At 54.7% G+C, this 13,653-nt stretch overlaps 1 protein-coding gene across 2 annotated transcripts in view; it reads right to left on the bottom strand.

The window, feature by feature from the left end:
- The window catches only part of ALDH4A1 (aldehyde dehydrogenase 4 family member A1), a 29,819-nt gene that overhangs the window by 6,747 nt on the left and 9,419 nt on the right, over nt 1–13,653 (bottom strand). For both annotated transcript variants that reach the window (XM_042852821.2, XM_008167309.4), the window contains exons 6-12: nt 12,257–12,406; nt 11,977–12,051; nt 5,210–5,397; nt 3,404–3,477; nt 1,772–1,968; nt 1,321–1,368; nt 148–300 (exon numbers count right to left, since the gene is read on the bottom strand). In XM_042852821.2, coding sequence (XP_042708755.2) covers nt 148–300; nt 1,321–1,368; nt 1,772–1,968; nt 3,404–3,477; nt 5,210–5,397; nt 11,977–12,051; nt 12,257–12,406 — 885 coding nt within the window. The remainder of the gene's footprint in view (nt 1–147; nt 301–1,320; nt 1,369–1,771; nt 1,969–3,403; nt 3,478–5,209; nt 5,398–11,976; nt 12,052–12,256; nt 12,407–13,653) is intronic.

The following is a 13,653-nucleotide window of genomic DNA, read 5'->3' as shown; positions in this document are numbered from 1 at the left end:
CCTAGAGGATGGGAATCTCTGGCTTAGATGGCCAGATTTCTCTCTCTCTCTCTCTCAAAGATCTGTGCTTCTGCAATGGCTATTCTTCATGCTCTTCTCGCGGTCAATTCAACCTCGATCCCCGCAGGAGAGAAAAGGGATACTCACCTCTTCCATGATGGGGTCCTTTGGGTCTTTGCTCTCCACGATACACGGCTCGACAAAATACCCAACGGTGTCATCACACGTCCCCCCCGCCAGGATGCTGAGGTTGGGCGACGTCTTGGCGTGTTGGAGCCACTTCTTAATACGTGCAAAAGACTGAAAACCAGAGTGCGAGGAGGAGTCTGAAAGAGGGCATTGCCCGTCGGCGCCGCTAGCTCTGGAGCTGGTAGGATCCAGCAGCGGCAGACACGCTATTGCAGCACGTGAAGCCACTCGCGGGAATGCTGCCTAGAAGGCAGCGCTGGGTCCGCATCTCGCTGCATGCCCCGGGGTTTGCTTCCGGGAAGATGCCCCGTGAGCCTCCCTGCACTTAGAATCTTAGGCCCCTTCTGGGCAAGATCATGACGACTGTCCCTGAGGACGGCAGTCTCAGACAGGTGCACGTGCAGTAAGGCAGGGGGTGTCCAGACTTGGCTAGAAACCCAAAGCCGTGTACACTTTGCACACTGCAGCTGGCCCTGGAGAGACGGCCAACGGAAGACACAGACCCAAGGACTGCTAGCAAAGGGGAGCATTGCACGCTGGGACCTGTCGCATAGCCAGCCACACCTCTATGAAGATGAGCAACTGCAGTCTCAGATGGCTAGTCCTCTGGCCACGCCATGGGGCAAGGACAGAGTAGGGAGACAGGCACAGCAAGGGGCTGCCTAAAGCCTTTCCAGCAAGGGCAGGCCCTGTGCCGCAGAGGCCCCTTCTCTGCAATGGAAGTGGATGAGAGGATTTGCAGCCAAAAAGCCACCTGTATTGCCAGCTGCCTGCCCACAAGCTAGGAAAACACACTTAAGACAGCACTTGCCAGCTCAGCTGCGTCTGGAACGACGAAAGGGGAGGAAGTGCAGCCCCTGACGAGGCCCAGGGCGAGGGAGAAGGGATAATCAATCCCCAGGAGGGTTTGGCTGGCTTGGGGAAACCACGCGAGGCCTCTAGGGGAGCAGCAAGAAAGCTGGCTTAGGAGATCACAGGTAGGCAAGCCAAAGGGGCAACGGGGAGCAATGGCACATAGGCCAAAAGGCCCACCTGCATGCCAGAGCCTCCCCGTAGCAGCCAGGGCCCGCCCTCTGGAGGGATTCAAGTGGTCAAGCCAGCAAGGGGACTGGGGCAGGGGACTGGTCTTACCTTGTCATCGATCACAGCCGAGAAAAAAGTCGCGAAATCCTGGGCAGGCTGCGGAAGGAAGAAGGGGAGCTGGTGAAAGAGTGAGCAGGCTGCTTCGCTCCATAGGCCATCAGCTGCCTCGGAGCGCCAGGCAGGTAGCTCGGAAGGCAGGAGGAGGAAGAAAGAGAATCTAAATCCCTCGAGTGACACCTGTCCCTTCTTTAATATCGCACATCCCCACACCCCTAAGAGGGAGCAGCCGGCCTTTTTCAATTACGCTGTGGCGTTAACAGTTCCTCACAATCGTTCCTCCACAGCGCTGGCTACAAGTTAATTTCTAATCACTAAAAAGATGAGGGGGGAAGAACCAGTGGATAAAAAGCTCGGTTCAATAGGAATTAGCAGCCGGCTACTGCAGCCTCTAATCCCATCAGCCACCCGCTGAGCCGCAAAGCCCAGCAGCTCCACTCACGTCTCCCACTTTGATCTTCCCGTGCTCCTCCAACAGTTTCGCTTTGATCTGGGGCCACAGCGAGTCGGGGGCGTAGAGGCGGGAGCAGGCCGAGCATTTCTGGCCGCTGTACTCGAAGGCCGAGCGCAGGGTCCCGTTCACCACGCTGGGCACGTCGGCTGAGCTGTGCACGAAGTGGAAGTTCTTCCCGCCGCACTCTGAGGAGACACACGGACCGACCCATCCCGTCACTGCCTCGTTGCTTCCCAACAAGCAACTTACAGCCAGCCCCAGCTGGCTTCCTGCACAGTCCCGCGTAACACGCGAGCTGCGGGCAGCAGACACCGCACCCTCAGCAGCCAGGCCAGGTGTCTGCCTACCCGCTCACCTGTCTGAATTACCCTGCCCCATGCTCGTTGGGACGCAGGGCTGGCTCTAAGCGAAGATACATCTGAGGGATAAATACCAACAACATGGGGAACCACCTGCCTAGCTCTGCTCCAGCAGCTCCAGCCAAGTCTCTCCCAGCGGCCCTGTGAGGAGGGTCAGAATTATGAAACCCATTTTGCAGCTGGGGAAACTGAGGCAGTGACTCACACTAGGTCACCCCGCAGGTCAGTGACAGAACTGGAGTCTGAACCTTGTTCCCTTCGTCCTAGCCTTCCCTCCAGCCTTGCAATCCTTTGGGTTCACCCCGTCTCTTCCCTTTCTCCCTCACTAGGTACAAAGCAAAGGGACCCTCGCCCCATTAGCAGGAGGGGAGCAATGGGTTTATATGGGAGTACAGCATCTGCCCTAGGCTCCTATGAGTGAGCAGAGAGAGGAGCAGGCCCAACCATTTCTGCCCCAGGCTCGCTGGTGCCAGCTGCTCTTCCCAGGAGGTTCACTGCAAGAGGCCTCCCCAAGCTGATCTCAAAACGGCACCAGGTTCCCTAAATACCTCGGCCCGTTCAGTTCAGCCGGGGCAGAGCACGCTCCGCTAAGGATGCACACTGGAATAGGACGGCCGGGGGAATACTGGGTGTCAGCTAGGCCGTAGCTAACCTGAACAGGGGAAGGAAAACATCCATGGGGTCCCAACTGAGTCGGCGTGTAGGAGACAGACCTGTACAGCCCCACACCGCTCTGCATCGCTGGGCACAGAGGACTCTGCCCTGCAGTGCCTGGGACCTGAGCGCAGGCCCCTGTGGTGTCCACATCACCACCCTCTGCCCTCCCCTAACCTCTGAGCACTGAAGCGCGACTGGCCCCAACTTAAAGCTCAGCATAGCACAGAGCAGTTAAAGGAAGTGTCCCACCCAGCAAGGCTCTCGCAGAGCCCTGAGACTAGAACCCAGGAGTCCTGACTTTCAGGCCTCTGCTCTGAACAGTAAACCACAGTGCCTCCAAGAGCTGGGAAAAGAACCCAGGAGCCCTAACTCACAATTCCCTGGTGCACCCACTGGAGCCCACGCCTCCCCAGCTCTCTCTCCAGACACCTGTTTTATTTCAGTGCACGTGTTTGGTAGGAAATACAACACAGCCATGGAAGTGAACACCAAGCTGGCCACACACGCTGCCCAGTAGCTGCTCAATTCCTGCTGAGGAGTTCCCCCGCCGCTGGCATGGCCCACGTGGCTCTTTGTCCCCCCGAGAGCTAAGTCTGGGCATTACCTCCTGCCAGGCGCGGAAAGGTGCGGTATCGATCCAGGTTCCCCGACACCTGCTTCCAAAGGTGCTTGAAGGTTCTGAAAGGCAGAAGAGAGTGAGATCCTGGCACCACACCGCGGTTACTCAGCGCACACTGGAGCGAGCATCTCGAGAGCTGTGGAACCAGGCGCCGGCTCTCAGGCCCCAGGAAGATTGGAGATTATCCTAAAGCCCCAGGTCCACGAGCTAAAGAAACTTCACCTCCCCATTCCCGCCAAGAGGCCTGATCCAACGCCCACCGAAGCCAATGGAAACCACTCCCATCGACTTCAACAGGCATTGGCTCATACCTTGAGAGAGGAGGGGAGACAACCTGAGAACCAGGGCCTAGACACCAAGGTGATGGGCACTACCGAAAAGGCAGAGATGGAGAGATCGTGAAAGAGGGGAGAGAAAAGTGGCACAGAAGAGAATAAAGGAGAAATAGAAAGAGTCTGGCAAGGGCTTCCAGTTCTTTTCTTTCCCTCCTTCTTTTTTGGTTCTGACTGTGACAAACCCCTGAGCTGCAAAACAATAAAAATGCTAATACGCTCCCACCAGGAGAGAGAGCCACTAATACTAATTTATGAGCTTCCCACCTTTAAAGCCCAACGCTCATCAGACCATGTCATTCGGCTGGTTAGCGGGGCCCCCGGATTTTAATAGTATCTCATCTTTGGGAGCGGCGCTTCGGGCAGGGCTAGCAGAGCCCTTCGCGGGAATAACTCACCCTGAAGTGCTGGGAGACGAGTGGGAGTTTGCAAATCTACATGGACAAAGGGAGCACCTGCACCATGCCCTTTATCAGGTTGTGGAGTCCTTCATGTGGCTAATTCACATCCCTTTAATGCCTGTCGGCAGGGCAAATGTGAAACAAACACCACATCCCTTTCCTACAGCATCGCTCTCCCAAGGAGCTCTCCAAAGGCTTTGCGAGCAATTAATGGAAGTTCTGGTGTCCCTGCGAGACAAGGAAATATCACCCCCAATTTACAGATGAGGGTTAACCTCTCTCTGTGCCTCTCTTGAGAAACTTGTCCAGAGTCCCTGACACAGAATGAGATCAGGAATCTGAACTCCTGGCTCCCTATTAGGGGTCATAGAATATCAGGGTTGAAAGGGACCTCAGGAGGGCATCTAGTCCAACCCCCTGCTCAAAGCAGGACCAAACCCCAACTATTTTTTTTGCCCCAGATCCCTAAGTGGCCCCCTCAAGGACTGAACTCACAACCCTGGGTTTAGCTAGACACAGTCCCTGTAGGGAAAGAACGGTGGATACGCCAGAGTTTTAAGTTTGCCGCACGGACTCGGTTAGGTCCCATCTACACCACCGCTTTTAACTGGGGCCCTGTCCCTTGGTCACAGTGTAAATGGGAATCTGGATTTGTCCCCCAGCAGCCCTGCAGGAAGTCCCCACAGCAAGGTATTTACAGTCTTCGGAGTCTAGAGAAGCGGGGGCTTTGGTAACGTCCACGTAGGTTTCATTATGCCCTGGAAATGAACATCATTCCACAGCTGCCATCATGCGTCCAGGGTACGTTGTTCGTACACCGTCAGAGAAAATGGGGAGTAGGGAGGAGATGACAATGGGGCCCACTTAGGGCTGATCTTTTTCCTTTCTATCCTGACCTTGCTTGCAGGACATTAACCAGTCCTGAAGTAACCTCCAGTGCCTGCAAAACACTGGTACGTGGCTGCATCACACCTGAGCAGGTACTGCGGCTGCAGCAGCATGACCCCACCCTGCCCGACCCAACCACCTCTCCGAAGCGCCGACCCTTGCCCGCTTACGGCACGCTGCCCGTGAAGTTGAGCCCGCAGAAATGCTCAGAGCTTGTGACCGTGTCTCCAAAGACAGCTCCGTCAGCCGGGACAAACTGAATGACGTTTGGAGGGAGACCAGCTTCCAGGAGGATTCTGTAGATGGTGAAGTTGGACAGCATGGCGGCGTCGCTGGGTTTCCACAGGACCACGTTTCCCTGGAGGAGGAGGAGGAGGGAAAAAAATCTATTGATCACGGAGAGCGGCCATAGGCTTAGATAGCGGGCGATGAGGGGCCCCCTCGCTGCTGACCCCAGCTCAACGATCCAACCAAAGCCCCTGTCTGCCAGCAAAGCAGATGGGGGCAGAGCAGTGAAAGTCAGCTGCGTTTACGGGGGGGGGTCTAGCAGCGCTGAGGTGCATGGGATTGACACCCATCCCCTGCATTTGGCTTCAAGTTTCCGTTTCGAACAGCGCTGAGCTTAATGCCCGACTCAGCTGAAGTCTCGAGACTTCTTCCCGCTCACACTGAAACCAGGCAGACCCCATAATGACCCTGTGCTTATCTCTAGCACCATCCCTGTGCAGGTCTCCCGCCAGCTGAGCCTGGCACCGCTGGGTAGGCAGTAAGTGTCACCCCCATTTTACAGATGGGGAAAACAGAGGCACGGGGAAGATAAGGGACTTGTCCAAGGTTACAGAGCGAGCTGTGATGCTGGGAATGGGACCCAAGTCTCCGCCAGCAGCTTCAGCCACACAACTGTACTTCCTCCTCGAGCCAGGTTTCCTTGAAGCTGGGTGTAAACCAATAGGTGCTTTAACCAGCCAGGAAAGGGAAATAAAGCTCCCAGCTTCAGTCCATTTAAGGCTTTCTTCAGGGCTGGTTTTACTGGGGGGAGGGATAGCTCAGTGGTTTGAGCACTGGCCTGCTAAACCCAGGGTGGGAGTTCAATCCTTGAGGGGGCCACTTAGGGATCTGGGGCAAAATCAGTACTTGGTCCTGCTAGTGAAGGCAGGGGGCTGGACTTGATGACCTTTCAGGGTCCCTTCCAGTTCTAGGAGATAGGTATATCTCTATATATTGTCCACAGAAGAGGGTGAATCAACTGAAAGACACTGGGCAATAATTCCTAGAGAGGTGTCCCCCCTGTCCCCCCTTCAGCCAGCATGGAGGGAAGAGGACACATCCTACCTCTTAGTTTCCCTTTGACCCATCTTCCCCTTCCTTTTATACTCGGCCCCAAGCAGCCATGTGACCAGCAGGGATCCCTTAATCCTCTCCTGGTGCTGCACCTTTCCCTCATCATATGACTCCCGTTCGTAAGAGGCTGAAGCCAGGGGAGCTCCCAGGTTTGAAAGGTTCCACCCAGTTCTGTGCTACGCCCACTACGCCAGCCCCTTGAGGGGCGAGCTACGGGGAAGCTCACAGCAGTGCAGTGGTGTCGCGAACCAAGACACAACAGTCATAGCAGATGGAAAGCAAGTGGGGGGACTAGGGGCCGTAAACATTTGTCCATCTGGACTGGACGTTCAGTTCTTGAGCCTCTCGGCACAAACCCTCCCCTCCTCTTCCCGCTTTCTTCCACTCCGAGTGGTGGGAAAACTACATCACACTCAGCAAAATGTTGAAGTCCCTGTGAAATCCAATACAGGCCACAGTCAGGGACAAGAGAGCAGAGGAGCCAGGCTGCTGGTCTGTTCTGATGTGGCAAAAGCTCTGCTCCTACGAAATCCTTCTCCCACATTAATCGTCTTGATCTCTCCAGCTAGTCATGCGGCCGAGATATTTAATCCCATGGGAATTCCACTGTAAATTACTAAAGCACTAATTACCAGGATGCTAATTAACGTCCACTCATTATAAAGAGTTGGCCCGCAACTCTCCATTTTAATTCCAGGTGCACAAAGCAGGGACGTAGGCTTGGCAAATTGGCCACTTCTCCGATACCAGGAGCCACGCGACCCCTCCTCCATCTCCCCTTTAGCAGCCCAGCACCAGGGGCAGAGAAGATCTCAGCTTCCCCTATTAAATGGAAGCAGAGACCCTGACATGCAGCACCTCTGCTGGGGTCTGTCCTCAAGTGAAAAGCAGACACAAGGAAAGAGACCAGAAAACAGGGAGACTGCCAGCTGTTAGGGACGGATCAGACCTGCCAGGTCCAATCTGCCACCACGTAGCTCACCAGAATTGTCCCCTATGTACCGGATTAGCTCTGAATGGCCCAAGGGATGAGGTTTCTATCCCACAACCAAACAGCTCGCCCCACCAGAAGGATCCCCCTGTTCCTCCTCTCTTAACATTGCTATTATTTATATCACCGGAGCACCTAGGGCCCCTAGACATGGACCCTTTGATGGTACAACACCTACCACAACAAAGATGGCCCCTGCCCCAAAGAGCTGACAGTCTGAGTATCCTCTTAGTTATGCCTCACTCACTCTCCCCCCTTGGGGTTTACACCCTCCGCATTTGTAGGTGTGTCCCCCCCACCTTCGTCGTCACTTTAAAAGAGCGAAACGTTTGGTTGTTTTTCCTCGTAAATCAATCCCCTCCAGCTCCAGTAGAGGATGTGGTGCTGCTGGAGGCACCGTCTTCCATACGGAGTTTAGAGTCTGAGGTTCTGGTCATTAAAGATAGACCCATAGACTTTAAGGTCAGAAGGGACCATTACGATCATCTAGTCTGACCTCCTGCACAACGCAGGCCGCAGAATCTCACCCACCTACTCCTGTAACAAACCCCTGACCTATGTCTGAGCTATTGAAGTCCTCAAATCGTGGTTTAAAGACCTCAAGGTGCAGAGAATCCTACAGCAAGCGACCCGTGCCCCACGCTGCAGAGGAAGCCAAAAACCCCCCAAGGCCTCTGCCAATCTGCCCTGGAGGAAAATTCCTTCCCAACCCCAAATATGGCGATCAGCTAAACCCTGAGCATGTGGGCAAGACTCACCAGCCAGACACCCAGGAAAGAATTAGTAGTAACTCAGATCCCACCCCATCTAACATCCCATCACAGACCATTGGGCATATTTACTGCTAATAGTCAAAGATCAATTAATTGCCAAATTAGGTTAGCCCATCATACCATCCCCTCCATAAACATGCCAGGTCACTTTTCATAAGAGCAGAAAAGTTAAACCGGGTGCCCTGGTCCAAATTCCATTTGCCTCTCTCGATCCCCGCTGCACTTCCACTTGGGCACAGTATTCTTCCCATCCAGCTGTAAGCGGCTGTGTGCCCTGCTTAACAGCTGTCGTGCTCTACCCCAGAGGTGGCTGCACTTCAGCGGCAGGCAGTGCCGACGTGTGGTACGTACATCAGTTGATGAACCACTTTGGGATCCTTTCGGCTGGAAGACTTCAAAAATGCAGTTTAGCACTATTGTGACTTTCGGGCCCTCTCCCGTTGCTGCCGGTATTTTTGAGCTCATTCAGTGGCCTGCAGGGAGCTTTACCGAAAGCTGAAATCTGGGTAGATTATATCCAGGGGCTTCCCCTCATCCGCACTTGGGGTTACACCCTGGAAGGCACTGCCCGCATATCATGGTCTGTTACTTACTCGGTGAACTCCCAAACACCACCTCATTCCATGGCCAGTACGTTTCCTAGACCAGGAGCCAGAATTTATTTATTATGGGGGTGGCTGCAGCCCCACAGAGCCCCAGTCCTGGAGCAGGTGGCGTACGAACACGGAACAAAAAGACAGCCTCGTATATCCCTTCCTAGTCTTCCTCCCTTTCCATGATTATAAACACCTTCTTCTTTGGACGATCAGAGGAGATTTCTCCTCCGCTCTCCTGACCCTCTCCTGAGCCAAAGCCCAAAGTCACTAGCATGGAGCCCCATTTGGCCTGCCTTATTCAGTGGAAACGCCCATTGCATTACACACTTGGCCCTATCTTTAAATAAATACAAAAATAAATAAGGAAAGTCTCAATAATTACAGTCCAGTGAGCGCCTCACCTCCGTGGCAGATTAGCCAATGGGCTGACGGGGCCCGTGCGCAGGGGCCCCGGCCAATTGGGGGGGCGGGGGGGGGGGCAGAAAAAATGGGTGCACCTGCACCCCAACCCCGCTCCCTGGCAGACGTGCTGGGCAATGAGGGAAGCCCAGCGCCCCGAACCCGGCTGCAACCCCAGCTCCCTGCCGAAGCAGCAGGGCTGGGGAAGCTCTCACTCCCCACTGTGGCCAAGGGGGGGGGGGGGGGGGAGAGCTTCTCCAGTCATGAGGCTGCAGTTGGGGGGAATAGGGGGGTGGGGAGGCAGAAAGGAGCAAACAGGTTGCAGAGCCATACAGGGGGGCAGAATGGGGCAGATTGTGGGTGGAACAGGGCAGGGCCGCAGGCAAGGGGCGGAACGGGGGTGGGATTGCAGGCAGAAGGGGTGGGGAGGGGCTCCCCACTTGCTCTGGCCCAGGGCCCCACGAAACCTTAATCCGTCTCTGCCTCACCTAGGTCCTCAGGAAACCAAGAATCTGAGGGCTTGTCTACGCAGGGAAATTGACCAGCGTCGCTATCGCAGAATTATTCCATTACAGCTATGCTGGTACAACTCCCGGCCCGGACACTGTTCCGCAACAATTCCAGAGAGGAGTAATTATTCCTGAATAGAGTCACTTTTAGGGCACAACAGAGTGCCCACATAGGGCAGTTAGACAGGCACAGCTGCCACAGAAAGCTATGCCGTGGAATTTCCCTGTATGGACACGCCCAACACAACCCGCCTGGCCTACCATGCGTCATGGTGACTGCAATACCCCATCATCAGCGTCACCCCTTTAGCCCCAACACCCGAACTTCATTTAGCAGCGATGCCCTTTTTTACTTTTGCAGACGTGTTGGCATCGTACCGAAGCAAAATGACATTTTAAAGTTTGCAGCGTCCGGGCTGAATGGGGCCGTTCAGCAAAGAGGGTTACATCCGTTTATATCAACGAGAGCAGGGAAAGTCTTGGCAGCTACTAATGTGACATTTTACTGCAAGGGAGGTGGGATCAGAGACTGTTTCCAAGGGGCCTAAATTTTCAAGAGGGACTATTGATTTTGGATAGGGCACACTCAATTTGTAGGTGTCCGTCCTGGGAGAGACCTTAAAGATTTTCCCGGGGCAGGTGCTTAGCACTTGAAATCAATAGATCAGGTGGCATTTCAAATTGAGCACCCAACAATGGAAGCAACCAAAATCACTGGTCACGTCTGACCCGGACTCTGTAGTCCTTTGGCCGTGTTCGATGGGAAATCTGGGTTAACTCAACACAGACACTGGCTAGTTTAGGGCAGGCTAGGGCTTAGTTAGAAACACTGCAAATACTGGCCCCGAATCTCTCCTCCTGTTTGGACCAGGCCAAGCAGCACAAAGTGGTGAAATCAGGCCAGCTGAGAATTATCCAGCATAAGGGAGCTCGCAGGTGGCATAGCTGGCACCTATACCAAACTTCCCCCTCACTCCCAAAGCACAGGTGGCAGCGCAAGCCACACCAATTCGCAGCTGGCATAAACTAGAGCAGCCCCTAGGCTGCTCTAATTTACACTGATGGGCAGGGGCACGTGCAAATTCCCCAGGAGGAATCAGGGAGGCGTTCCTTGATCCCCGCCAACCCTGCGTCAGGTAGATCTCAGTGCAAGAGAGACACTAGACACTAATACTTCTCTCTCTTTCCCCCACCCCCTTTCTTTTGTAAGCATATCCAGGAGGCTACAGCAAGGCTGGAATTCCAGGCCAACCCAGCATCACAAAACTGCAGCGGTTTTGTTGTTCTGACCCACTCCCTCTTCTGCCTTTCCTCCACCCCCACACAATCCAGCCGTTAGGCAAACCCTGGTATATCCCGCCTCATGCCCACTGCCCAAGGCAGGACTCAAGCTGAGGCTACCAGGTAACAGCTCGCTGCACTTCGGCGCTAAGAAAGCCTATCTGCTCACCCAAAGCCCGCCGTATCAGCCTGATCTCACCCAAGCGCCGGTGTAACACTGCCCGACTGTGAAATCAGCAGCCTCATTAACAAGTTAATTTCACAGTCTCGTAATGCAGCCACTGCTCTACAGCAGACGCTGATTAGGGGGCAGAGTACTCACGCCAACCTTTCCACGGGCAATGCTCAGCGAGGGGGCAGCACAAAGGCTGCCAATATAAATGCCCGCTGTAGCAGAGGCTCTACCCCAGCCACGCTAGGAATATACAAGGTAAGCTGGGCGCGCCTACCTACCTTCTCTAATAATAAAAGAGCAAAGGGACGGTCAAGGGCAACAGACTTAAAACAGATGAAATACATTTTTGCACAATGCATAGCTAGCCGGTGGAACTCACTGCCACAGTATGTCATTGAAGCCAAGAGCTTAGCAAGACTTTTTTTTGGAGGGGGGGGGCATTTAATGTAACCCATTATCCATATGGGGAGGCTTGAATAAGAATAAAAGGCAAACAAACCCTCATGCTTCAGGTCATGAGATAATCACTAGCTGGTGGGGGTCAGGAAGAAGCGTCCCCTACAGACAGCTGATGCCATAGTTGTCCATTACAGGGTTTCCTACCCCCATCTGGTAACGTCCGAGACAGGATACTGGAATGGGGGGTGCAATTTACTAGAAGTACTTTGATGTTTGCATTTCCTAGCATTGGGGTGTTTGAAATTGCAACCTTAGCGTTCCATTAAAGCAAATTTCTTTCCTGATTGTGGAGTGTTGGTTGCTCAGCTATCCCTGTGGGTCGCACACGGGGCCGATTCATTGGGCAAAGAGCCGTTTAATCCAAAACCCCAGCGTTGCGTAAAGAAAACCCACGCGCCCTCCTCCACACTCACCATCAAAGCCGGAGCCCCTGCCAGGTTCCCGCCAATCGCAGTGAAGTTAAAGGGCGAAACAGCTGCCACAAAGCCCTGCGGGCGGGGGGGGGGAAAGGAGAATTTACACAGTGTAATGTGCACACCCCAAGGGAGGCCGCAGGAGCGTGGAAAAACGTCCCGCCGCAGCTCGCGACGCGCAGGGAGAGCATCTGGTCTGAGCCGGGATGTCTCACGCCCCCCCCCACACAAACACACACCTTGGATGCGCATGTCTGAGCCACCCCACCCTTCCCCTCACCTCCAGCCCCCGGTAGACCATGCTGTTGGTGCTGATGGGGATGCTGACGGGCTGAGAGTTCTCCAGCTCCAGCGCATACTTGGCGTTGAATCGGAAGAAATCGATCAGCTCCGCGGCTGCGTCGATTTCCGCCTGCATGACGGTTTTGCCCTGAAAGGGGAACAGGAGAGATCAGCGGCACTCAGGCAGCCCCGAAACACACTCCCGCCTGGCTTTCTCCCTAGGGGCTGACGGACACAGGGGCTTGGCTTCTTTCTAGCTACATTGCCCCATGCTGCCTCTCCCCCTTGCTCTCACTGGGTGAGTGATGACCAGCAGGAAAGCCGAACTCCCAGACTCAGACTGGGTTTGTTAGTATCTTTCCCCTCCCTCTCCCTGGCAGAGCCCTGACCTACCCCCCACCCCCTGCACAGGGCGAAAGATCAGGGCTGGGAATCAAACCCAGGTGTCCCTCATGGCGCTGGCACACCAGTTAGTCACCAGCCCTGCACAGAATGATGTCTGTTTCACGCAACAGCCTGTGCAATGAACAACGACCAGACCCGATCACTGTAATTGCTAGGAGTGCACTGGCTACATCAGCGCCCAGGAAATCCCCTTTTTTCCTCTCCTTGCCACAAATTTTCTCCAACAGCCCCTTGCTGCTCCCTCAGTCCATTTCAGCAATGCCAGGCCAGGCATCATAAATGAGTTAATTCTCTTTCCCTCCATGCATGGCCCTTCCTAGCCTCTCACAGTGCTGTCTGATCTATGAGCCTGGGCCCCATGCTATCCTAGTGACCCATTTCCCGGCCCCACATGCCGCTGAAGTGACAGGGACCAACTGAAGCACTCAAGGTAGCAGATTTAAAGGGCTGGGGGCACTCAGCGAAGGGCCTTCAGCTCTGGGGTCTGCTTCCCTCGCTGGGTCAACACAACAGGAGTCCGTCGCGATTTAGAGAACAGAACAAGGCCCCTCTTTTCCCGCAGGGTTTTTGTGGGGAGGGTAAACTTGTCTTTGGAGGGTGGGGGGCTCCTTTGTTTGAAGACACCATCCATGCGCCGAAGCGGGTGCATCAAGACAGATCCCTGCCAGATGCCCTGCAGGATTCATACAGCCCCTTCTTGCAGCAAAAGCGAAGGGGGAAATCAGGCTCCTGCTAGAATCTAACCCCCCAATTGTGGGTCTCACTGGCCGCTCCTGATCAGCCCAACCCTGGACGTCACCTTCCCTGTTTCACCCACTGTCTCACCCGGGTTGGCCTGGGAAGTTTTGCTGCTCACGCAACACTAACATGGCGCTGAAAGCGGACCCAGAGCCCAATCAGCTGCTCACCTCACGCTTCCTGGGTATTTCCACCCCACTCACAGCCCCGTCTCCCTACCCCGGCATTATAACCACCTCCTGCTACGTGGGA

Source organism: Chrysemys picta, chromosome 21 (assembly GCF_011386835.1).
Source record: "Chrysemys picta bellii isolate R12L10 chromosome 21, ASM1138683v2, whole genome shotgun sequence".
Lineage (NCBI taxonomy): Eukaryota > Metazoa > Chordata > Testudines > Emydidae > Chrysemys > Chrysemys picta.
The sequence above is the reverse complement of the archived record's forward strand: the minus strand, read 5'-3'. Positions and strand labels throughout refer to the sequence as shown.